The 23913-nt window shown below is 38.0% G+C and overlaps 2 protein-coding genes across 2 annotated transcripts; both read right to left on the bottom strand.

Annotated features, from left to right (window-relative positions):
- Positions 1-886: 886 nt before the first annotated feature.
- On the bottom strand, positions 887-7386 carry LOC306852190 (transmembrane protein 150A; the record flags this gene model as incomplete). The annotated part of the gene is made up of 7 exons (XM_079388868.1): positions 7266-7386; positions 6776-6823; positions 6327-6413; positions 6174-6241; positions 3853-3980; positions 1167-1344; positions 887-1074 (listed from the first exon to the last, which is right to left on the bottom strand). Exons 1-7 carry the CDS (start codon positions 7361-7363, stop codon positions 887-889), a joined length of 795 nt encoding a protein of 264 aa, XP_079244994.1. The 5' UTR covers positions 7364-7386.
- Positions 7387-11597: 4211 nt separating this feature from the next.
- LOC306852189 (very long chain fatty acid elongase 6) lies at positions 11598-23397 on the bottom strand. The gene is made up of 4 exons (XM_079388867.1): positions 23240-23397; positions 21902-22033; positions 14446-14597; positions 11598-13471 (listed from the first exon to the last, which is right to left on the bottom strand). Exons 1-4 carry the CDS (start codon positions 23326-23328, stop codon positions 13041-13043), a joined length of 804 nt encoding a protein of 267 aa, XP_079244993.1. The 5' UTR covers positions 23329-23397; the 3' UTR covers positions 11598-13040.
- Positions 23398-23913: the final 516 nt, after the last annotated feature.

Here is a 23913-nt window from a genome sequence, read left to right as displayed (position 1 = left end):
GCAGCATTGAAACACTTCCGGTGTGAAACTAACAGAAAAGGCGGCAATCCCAGCGAACTAATGAAGGTTAATTAATTGCAGGAATATTAATATTTTCTGAAACGCTTGTCGTGATTATAATGTTATTTAACAGTCACAAACACGTTTTTACAACATTCTACTCTCTTTATTTTCACCCAAAATAAAACCATGTCTTTATATTATAAACAGTGTTTTATTGATTATAATCTTAATTAAAGGTAAAGAACAGTTTCTCACACAGCGATATAGGATTCTATCTTTTTATTCGAAATTAAACGTTGTTTCAACATTTATTTGTAATATTTCTAAGTTTTCTTTTGTAAAAGTTACGAAACAGTTTCTTAAAAAGTTTATAAAGTAGAAATAAATAATATTATAAGAAAAAGAATGTTGATCTCAACATGTTTTTATGAGAATGTATATCAAACATTAATTAAGTTATAATAACGTTCCATAAAAATGACTTTAAAACATTTTTCCTAACATTTCTATAAGTTTAAAAGCGTTAATGAAAGTAATCTGGGATCCTGCTATAATCATGTTTAATCATTCTGTAAAAGTGCTTTATTACTGAATTGTCTTCTTTCTAATACTAAAACAGATATTTGAATAAAGGCCTACACAGTAAAGAAACAGCAGGTCATAAATCAACTTACTCACAAAACAGCCCTTCACTAATTATGCAATTATTTATTTTTTACTCCAGTCATAAACATGACATTACATAAGGGCTGTTAATCTTAACAAGGATTTCGTCTACGTTCTTAAATGCAGATTGTCTGTAATGTAACTAAAGGTTTTCCAGCAGGTTGCACATTAATCCTCATGTTCTCTTTAGGCTGAGGTTCACACTTCAGACGTTTGTCTAGACTTTCTCTAGTTTCCGTCCCTCCTCTCGTCTCGTCATCAGAGCAGCGAGTGTTTCTGGAGAGATGGAGCTGAACTCGAGCGAGAAGGAGCTGTAAAACAGCAGCACGATGATGGCAAACATCCACTCCAATATAGCAGCCGCATGCTGGAGAACAAAACTCTCCTGAATGAAAAACACACCGCCTGCAGGACACAACGTTAAGGAACAACTGCACAGCATTTATGGCCATATAGAGTGGCTTTAGGACTTTGTGAGCACTGTATGTGGTGGATATTGAGTATGAGGGTGGTGAAGGCCAGTGCAGTGAGCGTCAGCCGCAGATGAGCCGTCTGGAAGTCTCTCGGCGTCTCGGCTGCACGGTACGAAAGCAGCGTCTGCACGCACACAAACAGCAGACTGCCAGGGAAGGCCAGACCCGCACCCACATAATGAAGAACTTTAGCATGGTCCACCTGCAGAAAACAGCACAGAGTCATTTGTTTGAAATTGAAATTACATCATCTGAGAGCTGAATAAATAATCTTTCCATTGATGTATGGTTTGTTATGATCGGACAATATTTGTCTGAGATACAACTATTAGAAAATCTGGAATCTGAGGGAGCAAAAAAATCTAAATATTGAGAAAATCTCCTTTAAAGTTGTTCAAATGAAGTTCTTACCAATGCATATTAATAATCAAATATGAAGTTTTGATATATTTACGGTAGGAAATGTACTAAATATCTTCATGGAACATGATCTTAATATCCTAATGATTTTTGGCATAAAAGAGAAATGTATAATTTTGATCCATACAATGTATTGTTGGCTATTGCTACAGATATACCTGTGTTACTCATGACTGCTTTTGTGCTGCAGGGTCACATATGCACAGTTTAGGTTATATGCGTACCTTTAAGGTAATAATATGCACCCTTTAGTGGTAAATTAGGTGCAAAAGTGTACTTTTTTTTAAAAGCTACTGGCCCAGTGACAGCTTTTCTATCTTTTAGAGCACTGGTTCTCACTTCCATCTTTGCAACATGACTTAAAAATGAAGAAAAACAAGCTTTAAAATTTGCTTTAAAAAAAAAAGGCAAAAAATCAAGATGTAAAATGACATCACATTAACAGTTGAGGTCAAAAGTTTACATACACCTTTTCAGAATCTGCTAAATGTTCATTATTTTACCAAATAAGGGAGATCATACAAAATGCATGTTATTGTTTATTTAGTACTTTGACTTATTTTGTCTTCTGGGAAGCATGTAAGTCTCTTCTGTAGCTTCTGAAGGGCAGTACTAAATGGAAAAAATATTATATTTAGGGCAAAATAAGAAAAATGTACACATTCGTTCTGTTCAAAACTTCAGGCAGTTTAACTGTTCAGGACAAACAAGGGACTCATGAACAACTATCACTAAAAAAAAACAAAAACAGCTGTGGATCGTTCAGGTAACAACACAGTTTTAAAAATCAAAGGTAAACTTCTGAACGGGTCATTTTTATAAATTAAACTATTACTTCTCTTGTGGACTATATGTAAACATCTTTTACGTGAAATATCTTATTCAGGTCAGTACTAAATAAACAATAACATGCATTTTGTAAAATCCCTCTTATTTTGGTAAATTAATTAACATTTAGCTGATTCTGCAAGGTGTATGTAACCTTTTGACTTCAACTGTATTATTTAATAACCAACAACAAAAGTTAAGAATCAGTTTTCTTGTGGTCTTAGAAAATCTGGATATAAGAGGTGATTTGTAGACCTGCAAAAGTAACAAAAAAAAAAAAACTCATGGAAATTTCTATTATCAATACAAATTTGATCAAGCTCTAAAATATTTTATCATGTATTCTAAAAAAATAAATAATAAAACATCGGGGTATAACAATTTTCATTTAGAAATAGTTTAGAAAAAGTTTCACAAATAATTACAAATAAATAGCAAGTTATATATTGAATTAAACATGAAATTTTGAAGTACAAAGAATGAAATAGTATTGAAAATGTGCTCCAAAAATCTGTTTAAACTTCAAAATGACAAAACAACTGTATTTTTTTTTCCAGAGTAGAAATTACAATTTTTTAAAAACCAATTCCTTAAAAAAAAAAAAAATCACAAATGACTAGAAACTAAACGTAAATTCATCACTCATAATAAACAGTTAATTGAGCAGCAGAAGTCTCAGAAATATCTTTGAATACCGTCTTTGTCATTGGAGGGCATTACAGTCAAAAAGAGAATCACTGCACTCGATTAACCCGAGGTTTAGTGTTTTGTTCCTGGTGATGATTTACAGAGCAACTCTTGCTGGGTTTGAACCTGGAGCCCTTGAGTTACCATCCCAGATCTCTAACCTCTTTCACTGCTTAAAGCGCATCCGCACACACCTCCATCACTGCAGGACACGCAGACAGACACACATCAAACGGCAGAATGCCTTTGATTTCACACTTATGCAATAACACACAATCAGCGGATGTGGACAGGAGAGACGCTATGCGGTGAGCTGTGTTTATCTGATCACGCTGATAATAAAATTACATAATATCTGCTGAAGCAAAGAAAAGCACATATTTATGTGCTTATTTAAAACTCTAATAAACTATAGCAGCAGGAAAGAAGTCTCAATGAATGAGGAAAAATATCGTGTTTGTTCTTATGTTGATAAAAGTTGAAAGGCGCAGGCAGAGATCTGGAGGAGACGCCTGGACAAAGAGCAGCACTTAAGATGTTCCAGAACATTCTACCAAATCAACTATTCTGGAGAATTATTTTCATATGTATCAACCAAATTTAAAAAAGAGAGGAGTTAAAAACATCATAACCTAGTCAAATAAGTTTCAAAATATTGAACCCTGGTGAATGTAGCATATTAAATAACTAATAACCAAATGGTGTCTATGGAAAAATTCTCATCTGAAAGGTGGAAGAAAAACTGAGAATTGCTGCTTTGTGCTTGTTTTCTTACTTGAAAATTTCCCACAATCATGAGTCCTGCAGCACAGAGCCATCCAGCAAACAGACCCTCGATGTTCAACACGCTGTTGGTGTGCTTATGGATGAGCTGAGCGTAACGCAGCAGACCAATCAAAATCACTGTAACACAAACAGAGCAATCACAATCACTGTAACACAAACAGAACAATCACAATCACTGTAACAGTCTAAACAGAGCAATCACAATCACTGTAACACATTAAACAGAGCAATCACTATCACTGTAACACAAACAGAACAATCACAATCACTGTAACACATTAAACAGAGCAATCACTATCACTGTAACACAAACAGAACAATCACAATCACTGTAACACACTAAACAGAGCAATCACTATCACTGTAACACAAACAGAACAATCACAATCACTGTAACACACTAAACAGAGCAATCACTATCACTGTAACACAAACAGAACAATCACAATCACTGTAACACATTAAACAGAGCAATCACTATCACTGTAACACAAACAGAACAATCACAATCACTGTAACAGTCTAAACAGAGCAATCACAATCACTGTAACACATTAAACAGAGCAATCACTATCACTGTAACACAAACAGAACAATCACAATCACTGTAACAGTCTAAACAGAGCAATCACAATCACTGTAACACATTAAACAGAGCAATCACTATCACTGTAACACAAACAGAACAATCACAATCACTGTAACAGTCTAAACAAAGCAATCACAATCACTGTAACACATTAAACAGAGCAATCACTATCACTGTAACACAAACAGAACAATCACTATCACTGTAACACAAACAGAACAATCACAATCACTGTAACAGTCTAAACAGAGCAATCACAATCACTGTAACACAAACAGAACAATCACAATCACTGTAACAGTCTAAACAGAGCAATCACAATCACTGTAACACATTAAACAGAGCAATCACTATCACTGTAACACAAACAGAGCAATCACAATCACTGTAACAGTCTAAACAAAGCAATCACAATCACTGTAACACATTAAACAGAGCAATCACTATCACTGTAACACAAACAGAACAATCACAATCACTGTAACAGTCTAAACAGAGCAATCACAATCACTGTAACACAAACAGAACAATCACAATCACTTTAACAGTCTAAACAGAGCAATCACAATCACTGTAACACACGAAACAGAACAATCACAATCACTGTAACACATTAAACAGAGCAATCACTATCACTGTAACACAAACAGAGCAATCACAATCACTGTAACACACGAAACAGAACAATCACAATCACTGTAACACATTAAACAGAGCAATCACTATCACTGTAACACATTAAACAGAGCAATCACTATCACTGTAACACAAACAGAACAATCACAATCACTGTAACACACGAAACAGAACAATCACAATCACTGTAACACACTAAACAGAGCAATCACTATCACTGTAACACAAACAGAACAATCACTATCACTGTAACACAAACAGAACAATCACAATCACTGTAACACACTAAACAGAGCAATCACTATCACTGTAACACATTAAACAGAGCAATCACTATCACTGTAACACAAACAGAACAATCACAATCACTGTAACACACGAAACAGAACTATCACAATCACTGTAACACACTAAACAGAACAATCACAATCACTGTAACACAAACAGAACAATCACTATCACTGTAACACAAACAGAACAATCACAATCACTGTAACACATTAAACAGAGCAATCACTATCACTGTAACACAAACAGAACAATCACTATCACTGTAACACAAACAGAACAATCACAATCACTGTAACACACTAAACAGAGCAATCACTATCACTGTAACACATTAAACAGAGCAATCACTATCACTGTAACACAAACAGAACAATCACAATCACTGTAACACACGAAACAGAACTATCACAATCACTGTAACACACTAAACAGAACAATCACAATCACTGTAACACAAACAGAACAATCACTGTAACACACTAAACAGAGCCATCATCACAATCACTGTAACTCAAACAGAACAATCACTGTAACACACTAAACAGAGCAATCACAATCACTGTAACACAAACAGAACAATCACAATCACTGTAACACAAACAGAACAATCACTGTAACACAAACAGAACAATCACAATCACGGTAACACACTAAACAGAACAATCACAATCACTGTAACACATTAAACAGAGCAATCACATCAAAAACAGATTAAATATGCTGAAAGAGCCGTTAGAGTCAGATGAGTGTTTCTATAGTTCAGATCTGAATAATTGAATCAGTGAATCACTCACCCACGAATGAAGCCGTGCTGCACAGCAGACTGAACCAGCAGCTCTCTGGAGGAACACCGCCACATTTACTGCACACACATTAGGAGGATCAAAAACATGTCTGACAATATATCATTTTACCTCATCTTCTACTAAAATGTAATGTTTTGGTACCTGATGAGTGGGATGTTGTCCAGCGTGCAGCACAGATCAGATCCGCTCTGAAGAACCAAAGACGTCTCACAGGTTGAATTATATACCCTACAAACACACACATACTGTGACAATATTTGCTGACTGCATGCATAAAACAAGATAAAACAAAGATTTTACAAGGGTTTTGATTTTTAACATTGCAAAATCCTTCCTTCTCATTAGCGAATGTGATATAACTAAACTCTTGAGATAGTAAACTGTATAGTTCAGCATTTAACAGACTGATCAATGTGATCAAACACAGAGACGTGACAGTCAAACAGCCTCTTTAACCTTAAAATCAATGTGATCTAATCAAACACTTCAACTAAATCTTATTCATTTATTGTTGAGGAGATTCTATTGATATCTGAATAAATCAATCACAACATTCTCTGTTTTCCACCAAGAGAAGGTTCAATATTCACCAGTTATTCACAGGACAAATGTGCTGATTGTAAAGGGCCATCGCATATCTGTGAGAGAAAGAGAGAGACTTTCAGAAATCTTTACAAATCTTTCAGAAGTCTTTACAAAAGTTTTCAGATCAACTGGGCAAAATTGATTCTTAATTACTACTAAATGCAAAAATTACAAAAAAATTTGCAAAAAGATTTGCTTAGAAACTGTTTTTACAAAGTGATACATTTTTGAAAGGCATTTAACTCCACTCAAGCTAAAATTAAATTAAAACACATGGCAAACATTTAGGCATTTAATGAGTAAATATAAACACATTATGATTAAATGGATTAACGCCAATTCTCTAAGACAAATTTACAATATATTCAGTAATATATACAATACCATTTTAAAAACAAAAATATACTTTTTTACTCAATATATCAGCCATTATTTTTAACTACTGTAGAACTAAAACCATCAAATTCATTACTTGACATAAACTAATATACTCACATGATCCAGATTCCAGGCAGTGTGAACACAGGCAAACTGATAGGAACCAGAAACCACAGAGACATTTTCCCTCCTCCTGAAGAGTTTCTCTGAATCATTGCATCAAATGAAACTCCACTCATCTTCATTCAGTGTCAAACCTCCCAGAACAACACATGACAGCAGGAGCAGAGTCTGAAGTGTTTTTCTGTCCGTGTCTGGTGTTGTTTCTGCAGATACTGTGAGAGAGGAACACATGAGGTCTGATCTGATGCTCCTCCTCTCCTCTCATGTCCAGCAGTTCATCATCACACTGAGCTCAGAGGAGAAACACCAGCAGCGAGTGTTCATCAGTCCAGCAGAGGGCAGCATTTGTCATTAAAATAACGCCATATGGCTTTAGTCAAAATTCTGTGTGTGTGTGTGTGTGTGTGTGTATAGGGCCATATATAAATTCATGCATCCTTGATTAATAAAAGTAAGAAATATTAAAATAATATTTCAAATGGTTTTGTACTGTGGCAATATCTCCAAGACGCTTCAAGAAACCTCCTGCAAAGCTACAGTGCTGTTAACAGTTTTAGGCACTTGTGTAAAAATGCTGTAAAATGAGGGTGCTGTCGAAAATAATGTCATAAATAGATTTTATTTATCAATTAATTTATATTACCTAAATTAAATCAACATTTGGTGTGAGCATCCTTTGTGTTTTGAAATGTAAACTATATTTCCGACTGACACACCACAGAAAAAGATTTTCACCACAGAAAAAGAAAACTCTTTTTTTAAGCTGCTGAAAATACTAGTGTTCTAATAATTTTGGCCACCACTATATATATATATATATATAATTGCTCTATTGGCTGTGGAGTCAAGACATTTATAAATATGATTAAAAGATGAATATGAGACAAAACTACAGAATGTCACATTTTATTTTTACCGTTTCAACACATACAGCTAAGAAGTTCAGCACTTTTAGAGTTTCATCCCTTTATCTGATGTGAGCATAAGTATTGTATCGTGAGCATAAGTACCGGCACTCACACACATTATCAACACATCTCTCCTCACAGGCATCTTCCCCACAGCATTCAAGCAGGCTCGGGTAACCCCACTGATCAAAAAACGAAAACTTCTCTTTTAGAAAACTACAGACCTGTCTCTCTCCTTCCATTCGTAGGGAAAACACTCGAACGAGTTGTCTTCAATCAGTTCTCACTGTTTCTTTCACAGTACAACAAACTGGATGCTAAACAGTCAGGTTTCAGGAGTGGCCATTCAACAGAGATTGCGCTACTCTCAGTCACTGAAGCCCTGCGAACTGCAAAGGCTGATTCCAAATCATCAGTCCTCATTCTGCTGGATCTTTCTGCTGCTTTTGACACTGTCAATCATCAGATTCTCCTGTCTACCCTCTCATCACTGGGCATCACTGGAATTCCACTTCGCTGGTTTGAATCCTATCTCACCGGTAGATCTTTCAGGGTGGCCTGGGGAGGGGAGGTATCCAAACCACATCAACTGATCACTGGAGTTCCTCAGGGATCGGTTCTTGGACCCGTCCTCTTCTCCACGTACACTACATCGCTGGGTCCCATCATACATGCACATGGCTTCTCCTATCACTGCTACGCCGATGACACACAGCTCTATCTCTCTTTTCAACCAGATGACCCAACGGTAGCTGCACGGATCTCAGGCTGCCTGGCGGACATCTCGGCATGGATGAAAGAACATCACCTACATCTCAACCTGGCAAAGACAGAACTTCTGGTCTTCCCTGCCACTCCGACTCTACAGCATGACTTCACAATTCAGTTAGGCTCATCAATGATTACTCCATCAACTTCGGTCAGAAATCTTGGTGTAATCTTTGATGACCAGCTGACCTTCAAAGAGCACATTGCAAAGACTGCTCGATCCTGCAGGTTTGCACTACACAACATCAGAAAGATCAGGCCCTTTCTGACAGAGTATACTGCACAACTTCTTGTCCAGGCCCTTGTTGTTTCTAGACTGGACTACTGCAATGATTCAAGATTTTTATTCGTCACATACACAGTTATACAGAGTATAACCAGCAGTGAAATGTAAGTCAGGTCCGCTCCAAGGGCAGTGCATTGTATAGATGCAATGCTCTTCTGGCTGGTCTGCCATCAAACCTCTACAAATGATTCAGAATGCAGCGGCACGACTGATCTTCAACGAGCCCAAAAGAGCGCATGTTACACCTCTCTTCATCTCCTTGCACTGGCTACCAGTGGCAGCTCGCATCCAGTTCAAGACACTGATGCTTGCGTACAGAACTACCACAGGCTCAGCACCCTCCTACTTCCACTCACTATTACGTACCTACATCCCCTCCAGAAGTCTGAGATCTGCTAGTGAGCGACGCCTTGTGGTACCATCACAGAGGCTCAAAATCCCTCTCCAGAACATTCTCGTTCACCATTCCTGGCTGGTGGAATAATCTTCCCACCCCTATCCGGAACGCCGGATCCCTGGCAATCTTCAAGCAACAACTGAAAACTCATCTCTTTCGGCAGTACTTGACTTCATCCTAAACTCAAAAAAAAAAAAAAAAATTCCCTCTATCTTTCTCTCCCTCCCTCACTAGCTTGTACTTATTTGAACAATGACTGAGACTTGGTGTTACGAGCACTTCCTCTGTCTGATTGCCTCTTCAAGATTAATTGCTTTTTGTATTCCCCAATTGTAAGTCGCTTTGGATAAAGGCATCTGCCAAATAACTAAATGTAAATGTATTGGAACAGTTGCCTCACAGGTCTTTCTAAGTGATCAGCTGTGTCCTGTTGCATTAATTCTTCAGATATTAAAAGCAGGGAATGTGTCGTATCAGTTATATCCATTATCATGCATTCGATGATGACACACACAAACCAGGATGAAGATGAGGGAGCTGACTTTGAGAGAAAAGCAAGCAATTTGGATGCTAAAAGAAAAGAGGAAGTCAATTAGAGCTCTTGCAAAAACAAAGGGCATGGAGAAATCAAGAGTTTGGAAACCACCAGCAACCAACAACGACCTGATCGGCTGAGAAAACAACAGTAGTTGATGACAGACAAATCATAAAAGCTGTGAAAATGAATCCTAAAAGACGTGTCTGTAAAATCAGCAACAACTTCCAGAAAGCTGGGGTGATGCTCTGACAATCTACTGTCCTCAGGAGACTTTGACACAGAATTACAGATGCTACACAGCAAGATGCAAACCTCTGACCAGCACCAAACATAGAAAGACAAGATAGAGTTTGCAAAAAAGCACAAAGGTGAGCCAGAAGTGTTTTGGGACTGTGTTTATGGACCGATGAGACAAAGATGAACCTTTATCTAAGTGATGGGAAAGCAAAAATGTGGAGAAAAAAAGGGAAAGTCTTAGATTGCCCAAGTCAATCTCCAGATTTAAATCTGATTGAACATGAATTTCAGCAGCTGAAGAGGAGAGTAAAGGCAGAAACTCCACAAAACAAGCAACAATTGGGATTGTCTGCATTAAAGGCTGGGAAAAGTATTTCAAAGGATGAGAGCAAGAGTCTGGTGATGTCTATGGGTCACAGACTCACTGCTGTGATTGTGTGCAAGGGATCTGCAACTAAATAATAGCTTTTAATCTTTTATATCTGCCTTATGTTCAACTGTCCCAATACTTATCAATGAGTGGGATGAACTCTAAAAGTGCTGATCTTTTTATTTGGTAAAACATGTATGTGTTGAAACGGCTAATAATAAAATGTGACATTCTGTAGTTTTGTCTCATATTCATCTTTTAATCATATTTGCAAATGTCTTGACTCCACAGCCAACAGAGCAATTTTGTCTTTACTGTTCCAATACTTATGGAGGGGACTGTATATATATATATATATATATATATATATATATATATATGTAGGAAGTTAATATTTCTTACTTTTATAAATCAAATATGCATTGAATTGATCAAAAGTTTCCACAAAAATATTGTGCAGCACAACTGTGTTCAGAAATGTTTGTTGAGCAGTAAATCAGTATATTATTATGATTTCTGAAGATTATGTGACACTGAAGACTGGAGTAATGATGCTGAAAATACAGCTGCAGATCACAGAAATAAATTACACTTTAACAGATATACACACAGAAAACGGCTGTTTTACATTCTAATATTATTTCACAATTTTACATTGTTTTGGACCAAATAAATGCAGCCTTGCTGAGCAGAAGAGACTCTTTCAATAACATAAAAAAAAATAAAAAAATCTGCCTGACCCCAAACATTTGAACTCTTACTTAAGAGATTAAGATCAAAAGACCTTGCTGAGAAATGACAGGACAAAAAAATATGTTTATTAGGCATTTATTATTAATAAACCCATGCTTCAGAACATTCAGAACAGGACTTTGCAAACAAACTCAAATATTTTTTTAAATGAATAAAACATTTGGTTAATTGTTCATATTAATAAAAGGTGAGAGAAATACATTCAAATGATGTTTGGTATGTATAATGTTTGAGAAGATCTAGAAGAACAGATAAACAAATAGATAGAAAAGCACTGACGCTGAGACAATCAACCAGATCAGCTCAAATGCTGCATGTTGACTAACCAGAAAGACAGGCCTCGACAACCACAACCACAATAGGAACTTGTTTTAGAGAACTAGTTTAGAGTTACACATAGATCTTTGTTACAGACTGAAGTGAGCTTCACAGTAAGCTTATAGGAAGTGCAGAAATCTGTCACATGCAGCATCTGTTTTACAGTAATATATACTGAAAAAAACTGCAAATGCTCTTTTTTACTGACACGTTTAAACATTTAACTCTATAAACAGCAAACCCTTTTAAATTCTTTCTTACATGTCTGAATATTAAATTTGGACATTTCATGGCAAATGTAGCTGTGTGTGAATATACTGTAATATTCAGCAGCTTCAGCTCAACTTTTGGGGATTGTTTTGCTGTTTTGAAGGGTTTTAATCACTCACGTTTGTAACAAGTCGACATTATATGATCAATAGTTTCATTGTTTCAGTCATCAGAGGAGAATGTGTGGCTTTGTTTCACTGTGATAAAATCAATGCTTTAACACACAAGACTTACAAACATTAACACGATTAGCAGGCGAATCTCACAAAACATTTGATCAGTCACATTTTACCCTAAAACCATTAGAAAAGCATATCAAATCACATTTTGCATGAATAAAATAAGTATTTTTTTAAAGAACACTTTTTACTTTTTTTTTTGTATTGTGACATTATATTCATAACAATTAATTCAGTTATGCACACCTTATAAAAATACTGTCATACAATATTTTTTTCAAATTAAATCAACAACTTATATACTATAGGAGAAATATTGTCCTGTAAGTGCTTTACAACAGAAATAATATATAATTGTTTTATTATTACATTACAGTAATGAGAATGTGGAGGTCTCATGTTCTTAATTGTCATTAAAAAAAAATGTCACAATGCAAAAATCCACAAAAAAAAAAATTACATTTATAAAAGTTATATTTAATAAAATTTTTATTATTTCTTCTTTAAACTCTAATCACTAAAAACAACATTTAACCCTTAAAGGGATTGTTCTATATTTTCCTAATGCTATATGATATTGGGTGTTGTTGACTGGTTTTGTGACATTCACTTCATGAACATTTATGATGCAGTCATATACAGTATTTTAATCTTTGAGCATATAAACTAGTGGTTTCAATTCCCGGATGGTTTTGCATTATTTTAAAGGAACAGGACGGATGTGGATGGCAGTGATAAGTTCTTCTCACTCTCGTTTCACCCTCTTCTCGTCTTCAGGGCGTTTAAAGTAGGACTGATAGAAGAAAACGGAGAAGAGCAGCAGGTAGCTGAAGTACATCACAGAGGCGTAGACAATGTTGTGCATGGTGGAGAAGCAGTGGATGTCATGCTTCCAGTAATAGAGGAGCCCCACAATGCTCAGCCCCACGATCATCTGCGTGATCTGCATGAGCGTGATCAGCATGGCGAGGGGTCGCGGCACACGAGCGCCGGCCGCTCTAGCCGTGTAGTAGCTGTACATGAATGCATGGACTGTGTAGTTCATGGCCATGAACCAGCCACCGCCGGCCACACGGTCTTTATATGTGTACCAGCTGTAGAGCAGGACGGTGATGTGATGATACCAGTGCAGGAAGATCAGACGCTGCTTACGCAGGACGATGAACACTGTGTCCCCTGAACAACATCACAAACACAACACAAGCAGCTCTATGTAAAGCATCTGTGACATGCATTTCACAAAAAATTATTTCAGCTGGCCTTCAGAGACACTAATGCACTTATAATGGAAGTTTAGAGTTATTATGCATGCATAAAATCATTTGCCAAGCATATCTGTGCAAAGTTGTTTTACATTTACATGCATGCATTTGACAGATGCTTAGAGTACATTGCATTCAAGGTGTATATTTGATCAGTTTTTCAACACTTTCCACACTTTCCAAACACCTTTACATAATGTGTATGACTTTTCACTATGAAAAATAATTTTTCAAAGATTAATAAAGTATGTTTTACATGAAAATACTAATTCAGTCTTTCAACATCAAAATTTCAAGTTTAATTTAATGTGTCACTTGCCATTTTTTTGTAACTATTTGTGACCCTGGAGCTAAAACCCAGTTATGAGGGTCAGTTTTGTGAAATTGAGATTTATACATCATTTGAATAAATAATCTTTCCATTGATGTATGGTTTGTTATGATAGGACAATATTTGTCTGAGATACAACTATTTGAAAATCTGGAATCTGAGGGAGCAAAAAAATCTAAATATTGAGAAAATCACCTTTAAAGTTGTTCAAATGAAGTTCTTAGCAATGCATATTACCAATCAAAAATGAAGTTTTGATATATTAACAGTAGGAAATGTACAAAATATCTTCATGGAACATGATCTTAATATCCTAATGATTTTTGGCATAAAAGAGAAATGTATAATTTTGATCCATACAATGTATTGTTGTCTATTGCTACAAATATACCTGTGCTACTGATGACTGCTTTTGTGCTGCAGGGACACACTTGTGAAATTTACTAGCAGTTTCTGAGGGAATATAGTTTCAAAGTAATTCCTACTCCATTTCCAATTTTTTTCACTGAAGAACAAAGGAATAACGGATGAATGATTAGTTAATGTGAAAGTCTTACCGAGCTCAGGTGCTTTACTCAGAGTGAAGGCAAACGCCCAGAACTTGCTGATGGGGGCGCTGTAGAACTCAGAGTCACACACAGACTCCTGGAGCCCATGTGACCGCACCATATTGAACATGTACCAGCTCGTCCGCGTCGCTCCCATTATACTGACACGGACACACAGACAACAGCAATGAGGAAACACACCATATCTGTTCCATTCCTCCAAGACTATCAGAGCAACGAGAGAACTCACAGAGGAGAGATACCGTCAAACTGAGATCGTATCTGACCCAAAAGACCTGACTTCTCATCAAAACAGAGAAAGTCTGAGTAAAACTCACTGCCACAATATACAGTGCCCTCCAAAAGTATTGTAACAGTAAAGACAAAATTGCTCTGTTGGCTGTGGAGTCAAGACATTTACAAATATGATTAAAAGATGAATATGAGACAAAACTACAGAATGTGACATTTTATTATTGGGTGATTCAACACACAGATGTTTTAGCAGCTAGGAAGTTCAGCACTTTTAGAGTTTCATCCCTCTATCTGATGTGAGCATAAGTATTGGAGCAGTTGCCTCTCAGGTCTTTCTAAGTGATCAGCTGTGTCCTGTTGCATTAATTCTTCAGATATTAAAAGCAGGGAATGTGTCGTATCAGTTATATCCATTACTTCTGTATTCTGAATCCTGCATTCGATGATGACACACAAACCAGGATGAAGACGAGGGAGCTGACTTTGAGAGAAAAACAAGCAATTTGGATGCTAAAAGAAAAGAGGAAGTCAATTAGAGCTCTAGCAAAAACAAAGGGCATGGAGAAATCAAGAGTTTGGAAACCACCAGCGACACCAGCAACCAACAACGACCTGATCGGCTGAGAAAACAACAGTAGATGATGACAGACAGATCATAAAAGCTGTGAAAATGAATCCTAAAAGACGTGTCTGTAAAATCAGCAACAACTTCCAGAAAGCTGGGGTGATGCTCTGACAATCTACTGTCCTCAGGAGACTTTGACACAGAATTACAGATGCTACACAGCAAGATGCAGACCTCTGACCAGCACCAAACATAGAAAGACAAGATTAGAGTTTGCAAAAAAGCACAAAGGTGAGCCAGAAGAGTTTTGGAACTGTGTTTGAATGAATGAATGAATGATGCATTTATATAGCGCTTTATTGTGTATTGCTGTACACCCAAAGTGCTTTACAATCATGTGGGGGGGGGTCTCTCCTCAACCACCACCAGTGTGCAGCATCCACTTGGATGATGCGACGGCAGCCTGCTCACCACACACCAGCTACAGGTGGAGAGGAGAGAGAGAGAGCCAATCAAGTGGATGAGGATTATTAGGAGGCCATGATAGACAAGGGCCAGTAGAGGGAATTTGGCCAGGACACCGGGGTTACACCCCTACTCTTTACGAGAAGTGTCATAGGATTTTTAATGACCACAGAGAGTCAGGACCTCGGTTTAACGTCTCATCCGAAAGACGGAGTATGGACCGATGAGACAAAGATGAACCTTTATCTAAGTGATGGGAAAGCAAAAATGTGGAGAAAAAAAGGGAACTGCAATGAACCCAAGCATACAGCCTCATCGGAAGTGCAAGATGGCGCCGCTGTGTTCGGACGCCGTTCGGGTCGCTCCACTGAGATTTTGCTTTAACTTACTTTTTTACTTTTACTTTTTACTCATTTCACGTCGGCACTGATCACCTACAACATAGAAACACTTTTGGACATTGGAAACCGCTACACCAACCTGCTTCAGGACACTTTATCCAGGAATCCTGCGTGGCCTCTGGAGATTCTTCGGAACGCGGAGACGAACAATAACCCCCCGAGGCGACGGATCAAGAAACACCGCGGGAAGCGCGCTGGAATTCGAGCCAGACTCAGGAAAAGGGCTCACAGTCCTCCTCTTCCAAGCATTCTCCTCGCTAATGTCCAATCCTTGGAGAATAAGATGGACGATCTTAGAGCCAGGATTAGTTTCCAACGGGACATTAGGGACTGTAACATCCTTTGTTTGTCAGAAACATGGCTTTCGTCCTCGGTCCCGGACACTGCTGTAATGCCGAGTGATAACTTCTCTGTCTTTCGGACGGACAGAACAGCAGAGGCCGGTAAATCCAGGGGTGGAGGAGTGTGTTTCATGATCAACAAGAAATGGTGTGATCCCAGTAGGGATGGCTCGATACCATAATTTTGGCTTCGGTACGATACCAGAATGTAGTACCTCGGTATCGATACTAAATCAATACCATAGGTGACAAATAACCAGCCTCAAAAGATAAGTGAATTTAGAACAGTTTTATTACATATAATAATAATAATAATAATAATAAAAACAGATTCATATCTTAATAACTTTGTATCAAACTAACAAAAAACCTACAGGGAACATAGGTTACATTTTGATGTTGGAGAAAAAAAAAAAAAAAAAAAAAAAAAGGCTAACTGAAGTAATAAGATGAAAATATATTCAAATCTTCTTATCTTTTCAGTGCAAACAAAATGTCTGGCCTACCGGGAACATAGGTTACATTTTGACTGAGTTTGAAGAAAAAAAAAATACAACTGAAGTTACGCAATTAAGGCAATAAATATTGCTTTATTGTAAAGTGTTATTCTAACAGTCAAAGTAATATTCAAAATCACATTATTATTTCTCTCTCTCAGATTGTTTTCAGATTTCAGACTCAGCCAAAGAAAAAGCATGAAATAAATCTCTCTCTCTGCTGCTTCTTATTAGCGGTCGACAGCGCGGCAGAAATATTCCCTTCATATCATTGATACTAAAATGAATATAGCAAAATTATTGCTCAATTCAAATCCAATTAATATTCGATTGTATGAAATGCAAGTGCATATATTACGTGACCAAAACTTCACTGGTTCTAGCGTGTCTCACATGCACGTTTGATCTTACTGTATCACATCTGTATGTGCGTTGATCAGTTGTAAATAAAAATTCTAATTAAATCTGAATTTATGAATGATGCACTCACTTGAAAAGATCAGGATGAGCAAGTGACAAGTGCTTAAAAAGGTTTGATGTGTTGTCTCTGTGGAAACGCATGATTTATAGCAACGCTTGCATACAGGTGCAGTAAGGTCAGTTCGTTCACCTTTGTCATCTGTTTTGTATCCAAAGTAATGCCATATTTCACTTCTACTGTTCTCTTTGTGTATTAATTTCGGGTGCGTTGATAGAGTTTAATCTGTTTGATCCATCGCGTTGTTCTGTTGTCACATTTTACCGGTTGCGCAGCAATTTGGGAAGCACTGCCACCTACAGGTGCATTTCGCAACTGCAGCGTATGAAATACCGAATTGAGCAAAATTATGATATTGTACCGTTTAAAATATAACATATACCGGTATTTTTCCAGTACCGGTATACCGCGCATCCCTAGATCCCAGGAATATCTCCATTCTGTCGCGTTCCTGCTCGCCTCATCTGGAACATCTTTCCATTATTTGCCGCCCATTTTATCTGCCCCGGGAGTTCTCATCGATCATTGTTACTGCTGTGTACATTCCACCACAGGCAGACACCGGCTTGGCTTTGTCTAAACTTCACGATGTGCTCAGCGGCTACATTAACAAACATCCTGACGCTGCCTTTATCATCACGGGGGACTTTAACAAAGCCAACCTCAGGCAGGTCATGCCGAACTTCCATCAACACGTATCCTGTCCAACTAGAGGACCAAACACACTGGATCATTGCTACACTCAGTTCAAGGATGCCTACAAAGCCCGCTCACTACCGGCTTTTGGCAAATCGGACCATGCCATCATTTTTCTAACACCGGGATACAAACAAAGGCTCGTTCAGGAACCTCCGGTGCAGAGAGTAGTGACGCGCTGGTCCTCCCACTCAGAGACTATGCTGCAGGCGGCGCTTGATGACGTCGACTGGGACATGTTCCGGGCGAGTTCTTCTGACGTCAGCGAGTTCACGGATGTAGCATTAAGTTTTGTAAACACGCTAACCGAGCAAGCTACAGAAACAATAATGATAAGGACATTCTCCAATCAGAAACCGTGGGTGGACAGAACAATCCGTGCCGCGGTTAACACACGCACTGCCGCTTACAATGAGGCTCTTCTGACCGGGAATATGAGCGAGTACAAAGCATCGTACTATGCTCTCCGACGCGCAGTAAGAGCCGCCAAACACAGATACAGAGAGAGAATTGGGTCTCATTTCCAGCTCAACGACTCTCGACGGATGTGGCAGGGACTGAGGACCATCTGTGACTTCGGAAACAAATCCTCCGCAGAGGTGAGAGCAGATCCGTTGCTGGCCGACGAGTTAAACATCTTCTACGGCTGCTTCGATTGCAACGGCGGCGGTGCGTCTCTGCCGACCAGCGCGTCAGGAAGCAGCAGGCAGAGCAGCGATGATCCTGTAATCACCGTGTCGGAGGATGAGGTTCGGAGGGCGCTAAAGAGAGTGAACGTCAGGGAAGCAGCTGGACCTGATGGGATAACCGGCCGTGTTCTGAGGTCCTGCGCCGATCAGCTCGCTGGTTTGTTCACTTCCATCTTTAATGAGTCCCTTGCTACCTCCGTGGATCCCACCGCATTTAAAAAATCCATCATTATCCCTGTGCCAAAGAACAATAAACCCTCTTGCCTGAATGACTATCGCCCAGTTGCACTCACATCTATAGTTATGAAGGTTTTTGAGAGACTTGTAAAGAGCCACATCTGCTCCTCCATCCCTGATACTTTGGACCCTCTTCAGTTTGCCTATCGCCCAAACAGATCCACGGACGATGCCATTTCTCACGTTCTCCACTCTTCCCTCACACACTTGGACAGCAACAATTGACTATAGCTCAGCTTTCAACACTATAGTCCCCATCAAGCTGGCATCTAAACTCACAGACCTCGGCCTAAACTCCTCACTCTGTGACTGGATTCAAGACTTCCTCACCGGCAGACCTCAAGTGGTGAAAGTTGGCCAGTTCACCTCAAACTCCATCACCCTGAACATAGGAGCCCCACAGGGCTGTGTCCTGAGTCCCCTGCTCTACTCTCTCTACACGCATGACTGCGTGTCCTCTCACAGCTCCACATCTATTGTCAAATTCGCTGATGATACTGTGGTTCTGGGCCTCATCTCCAACAACGATGAGACCGCATACTTGGACGAGGTAGAGAGTCTCACATCATGGTGCCAGGACAACTGTCTCTCTCTGAATGTGAGCAAAACTAAAGAGCTGATCATGGACTTTAGGAAGAGACAGCAGCAGCCCTACTCTCCTCTCAGGATCAGTGGGACCCCTGGAGAGGGTGAGTAGCTTCAAGTACCTCGGCGTAAACATCTCCGAGAACCTGACTTGGACTACACACATCCAAACACAGGTTAAGAAAGCCAGGCAAAGACTGTACCATCTGCGACAGCTGAGGAAATTCAGGGTCTCACCAGCAATCCTGAAAACTTTCTATTCAGGGACCATAGAAAGTGTATTGACTCAGTGCATCTCAGTGTGGTATGGAAACAGCTCCAATCAGGACTGCAAAGCACTACAGAGAGTTGTGCGCTTAGCTGAGCGCATCTCAGGGTCTGCTCTCCCCTCTCTGCAGGACATCTACCTCAAACGCTGCAAAAATAGAGCTGTCAAAATCATCAAGGACTCTAATCACCCTGATAACCGTCTATTCACTTTGCTTCCATCTGGTAAGCGCTTCCGTAGCCTGATGGCAAAAACTGAGAGACTTAGGAGGAGCTTCTTCCCCCAGGCCATCAGGCTCCTAAACTCTAACTCTGTGTCATAACATCACTTGACTCCATGTAAATATCACCATATCAATAAGCTATTCATAATTTTTCTCCATGTAAATATCATATATCAATAAGCCATTCATAATTTTTCTCTACCTCATATTGCTGCTATTCAAATACCCTGTACACTTTTGCACATTATTTTTGCACATTCCTCTTATTACTATTTAAGTCAACAACATACTGACCTGCACATTTATATTTATATTTTTTATCTTATTTTATTTTACACTTTTATTTTATTTTATGTTTTGTACTTCTCCTTCTTAATATTTGTATTCTATATAATTGCACTGTCCTTGGAGCGGACCTGACCTACATTTCACTGCAGGTTATACTCTGTATAATTGTGTATGTGACAAATAAAAACTCTTGAATCTCTTGAATCTGTAAAGCATGGTGGAGGTGGTGTCATGGCATGGGCATGCATGTCTGTCTCTGGAACAGGCCCTCTCAACTTTACTGATGACTTAATGTACGATGACAGTAGCAGAATGAATTTGGAAGGGTACAAAACCATCTTGCCTACCAATATTCAAGAAAATGCCACCAGATTCATTGGGAAGTGCTTCATATTGCATCAGGACAATGACCCAAAACACCCTGCCAGTTCAGTCAAGGAGTTTATAAGAGCAAAGAAATGGAAAGTGTTAGATTGCCCAAGTCAATCTCCAGATTTAAATCCGATTGAACATGAATTTCAGCAGCTGGAGAGGAGAGTAAAGGCAGAAACTCCCCAAAACAAGCAACAATTGGAGTTGGCTGCATTAAAGGCTGGGAAAAGTATTTCAAAGGATGAGAGCAAGAGTCTGGTGATGTCTATGGGTCACAGACTCACTGCTGTGATTGTGTGCAAGGGATCTGCAACTAAATAATAGCTTTCAATCTTTTATATCTGCCTTATGTTCAACTGTCCCAATACTTATCAATGAGTGGGATGAACTCTAAAAGTGCTGTTCTTTTTATTTGGTAAAACATCCATGTGTTGAAACGGCTAATAATAAAATGTGACATTCTGTAGTTCTGTCTCATATACATCTTTTAATCATATTTGCAAATGTCTTGACTCCACAGCCAACAGAGCAGTTTTGTCTTTACTGTCCAATACTTATGGAGGGACTGTAGGCTTAGTTCTGGTCCCATGGAGGCCCATTCAAAAAATAAAAAAGGTAAATGCAACTCACAATGCGTCACATTTCTGAGAAAAAAAGACAGACTTGTGATATCTAACCACGGAATTACAAGATATAAACAGAATTTGTAGTATTCTTCTCACAGAGCTTACAGCTCACAATTCAAAAATTTATTCCTCTGATTTCTGAGTTTATATCTTACAATTCTAACAGTTTTTTATCATAATTCTGGGTTTACATCTCAAAATTATGATTTTCTTAGAATTCTGATTTTAAAAGTCACAATTCAGACTTTTCTAAAAACTGTGAGATAAAACTCAAAATTAAGAGAAAAAAGTCAGAATTGCAAGGTGTGAACTCAAATTTATCTCTCACAATTCAGGGTTTTTTCCACCACAAAATATGACATTTAAAAAAGTAATAGCAACTTTTTATCTCAGAACTCTTACTTTTTTCTCAGAATTGTAATTCTGAGTTTATATCATGCAATTCTTGTATGTTTTTAATCAGACGGCCGGCGTCTCACCTGAATATGGCCAGACATAATGACCAGAGCACGAGAGGCTTCCGCAGGTCCAACTTCTGCCTGTCCTTCATAAAGATGCGTCCGAAAAATATAACCACCACATACACACCCGACAGAACAAACGCTGTTCCCCTGAAACACATTAGGATTCACTTACAGACCTGATGAGAAGATATAAATATAGATATTACATATACAGTGTGATCCTGGAGCACAAAACCAGTTTGAAGTCGCTGGGGTATATTTGTAGCAACAGCCAAAAATAGGGGTCAAAATTATCCATATTATTAGTAATATGCATTACTAAGAACTTCATTTGAACAACTTTAAAGGTGATTTTCTCAATATTTAGATTTTTTTGCTCCCTCAGATTCCAGATTTTCTAATAGTTGTATCTCAGACACATATTGTCCGATCATAACAAACCATACATCAATGGAAAGATTATTTATTCAGCTTTCAGATGATGCATAAATCACAATTTCACTAAATTGACCCTCATGACTGGTTTTGTGCTCCAGGGTCACATACAGTATGTATGGATATTAAAGATATAAAAGTGACAGCAAGGCAAGGTTTATATTGCACATTATATATATAGCATACATTCACACTGGTGATTCAAAGTGCTTTACATAAAAAATACATATTTTTAAAATAAAAAAGCTTATATAAGCTCTCATTGAAGAGAGCTCAATGGTTTTATATATAACGTCTCTGTCCTGATCTGAACCTGCAAATAACAGGTTTTTAGGACATGGGCTAGATATTGATGTCGTAATCAGTTGAAAGGTCAAAGGTGATGGAATCTCTGCCGTCCTCCACGTGAACCTTTCTTATCACGGACATCATAGTCATCAGAGTCATAAATCTCCTGTAAACCTGTCTGAACAGTTCATATGGTTCACAATCACACACATTAATGCACAGAATCATCCGTTCTTGTCTGTTAATATGATTGTGATATAAGATGAAAGGTCAAAGGTGATTCTCTCAGACTTTATTGCTTATTTTAATGAGCAGGGAGTGTTTAAACATACTACCTACAGCCTTTATGAAAGATTAAAGCAGGAGACATGATAGAAATGTGACACAGATTACACATTTTAAGCGTCTATGGACTGTCTGGTACTGTTTTTATTATATAATAAGTATTATAATGTATTATGCATTGCATTTCAGACTTTATGTGTATATATAGCAGCCCAGTCTGTTCTATTTTACTCTGCTTTTGTATATGCATTATCATATTCTTCATTTATAGGCGCAGGTTAGCAGACGCACAGCAGAAGTAATAGAAATCAAATGAATCAGTGATTCGCTTCTGATTCGACTCACCAGTTCTGCTTGAACCATTCCAGCGCGGCGCGTTCATTAAACTGACGCTCGAAGTCAAACGCGTGAAGCGACTGGTTCATCTTCATCATCAGAGTCCAGATCTTCAGCAGGTGAGAGAGAACCTGAAGTGATGAAGCTGTTTCCGAGAGGAAGCACTCGTGCTCAACTTCCTAATTACATGCGGGAGGGGGAGGAGTCACAGCTGCAGTCTCATCCAATCAGCATCAACATACAACAGACGGGTGCATTTTTCATAAGACGAGCAATAAAAGTTTCCCAACTTTTATATTTATGAGCAAAAATTTGCACACACACACATATATATATATATAAATATATATAAAAAAACAACAACAACAACAAAAACATATTTATATACACTTCCGCTCAAAAGTTAGGGATCAGTAAGATTTTTTATATTTTTTAAAGAAGTTTCTTCTGCTCATCAAGGTTGTATCTATTTGATTAAAAATCAAGTAATCAAGATCAGTCATTTTTTATTTTTTTTAAAGAAATTAATACTTTTATTCAGTAGGGATGTGTTAAATAAATAAAAAGTCATAGTAAATACTTATATTGTTACAAAATATTTCTATTTTGAACAAATGCTGCTCTTTTTAACTTTGTATTAATCAAAGAATCAAAGAAAAAAGTATGACTTTCCAAAAAAACAA

Source organism: Barbus barbus, assembly GCF_936440315.1.
Source record: "Barbus barbus genome assembly, chromosome: 32".
Classification (NCBI taxonomy): domain Eukaryota; kingdom Metazoa; phylum Chordata; class Actinopteri; order Cypriniformes; family Cyprinidae; genus Barbus; species Barbus barbus.
This window is presented reverse-complemented; position numbering and strand designations above follow the sequence as displayed.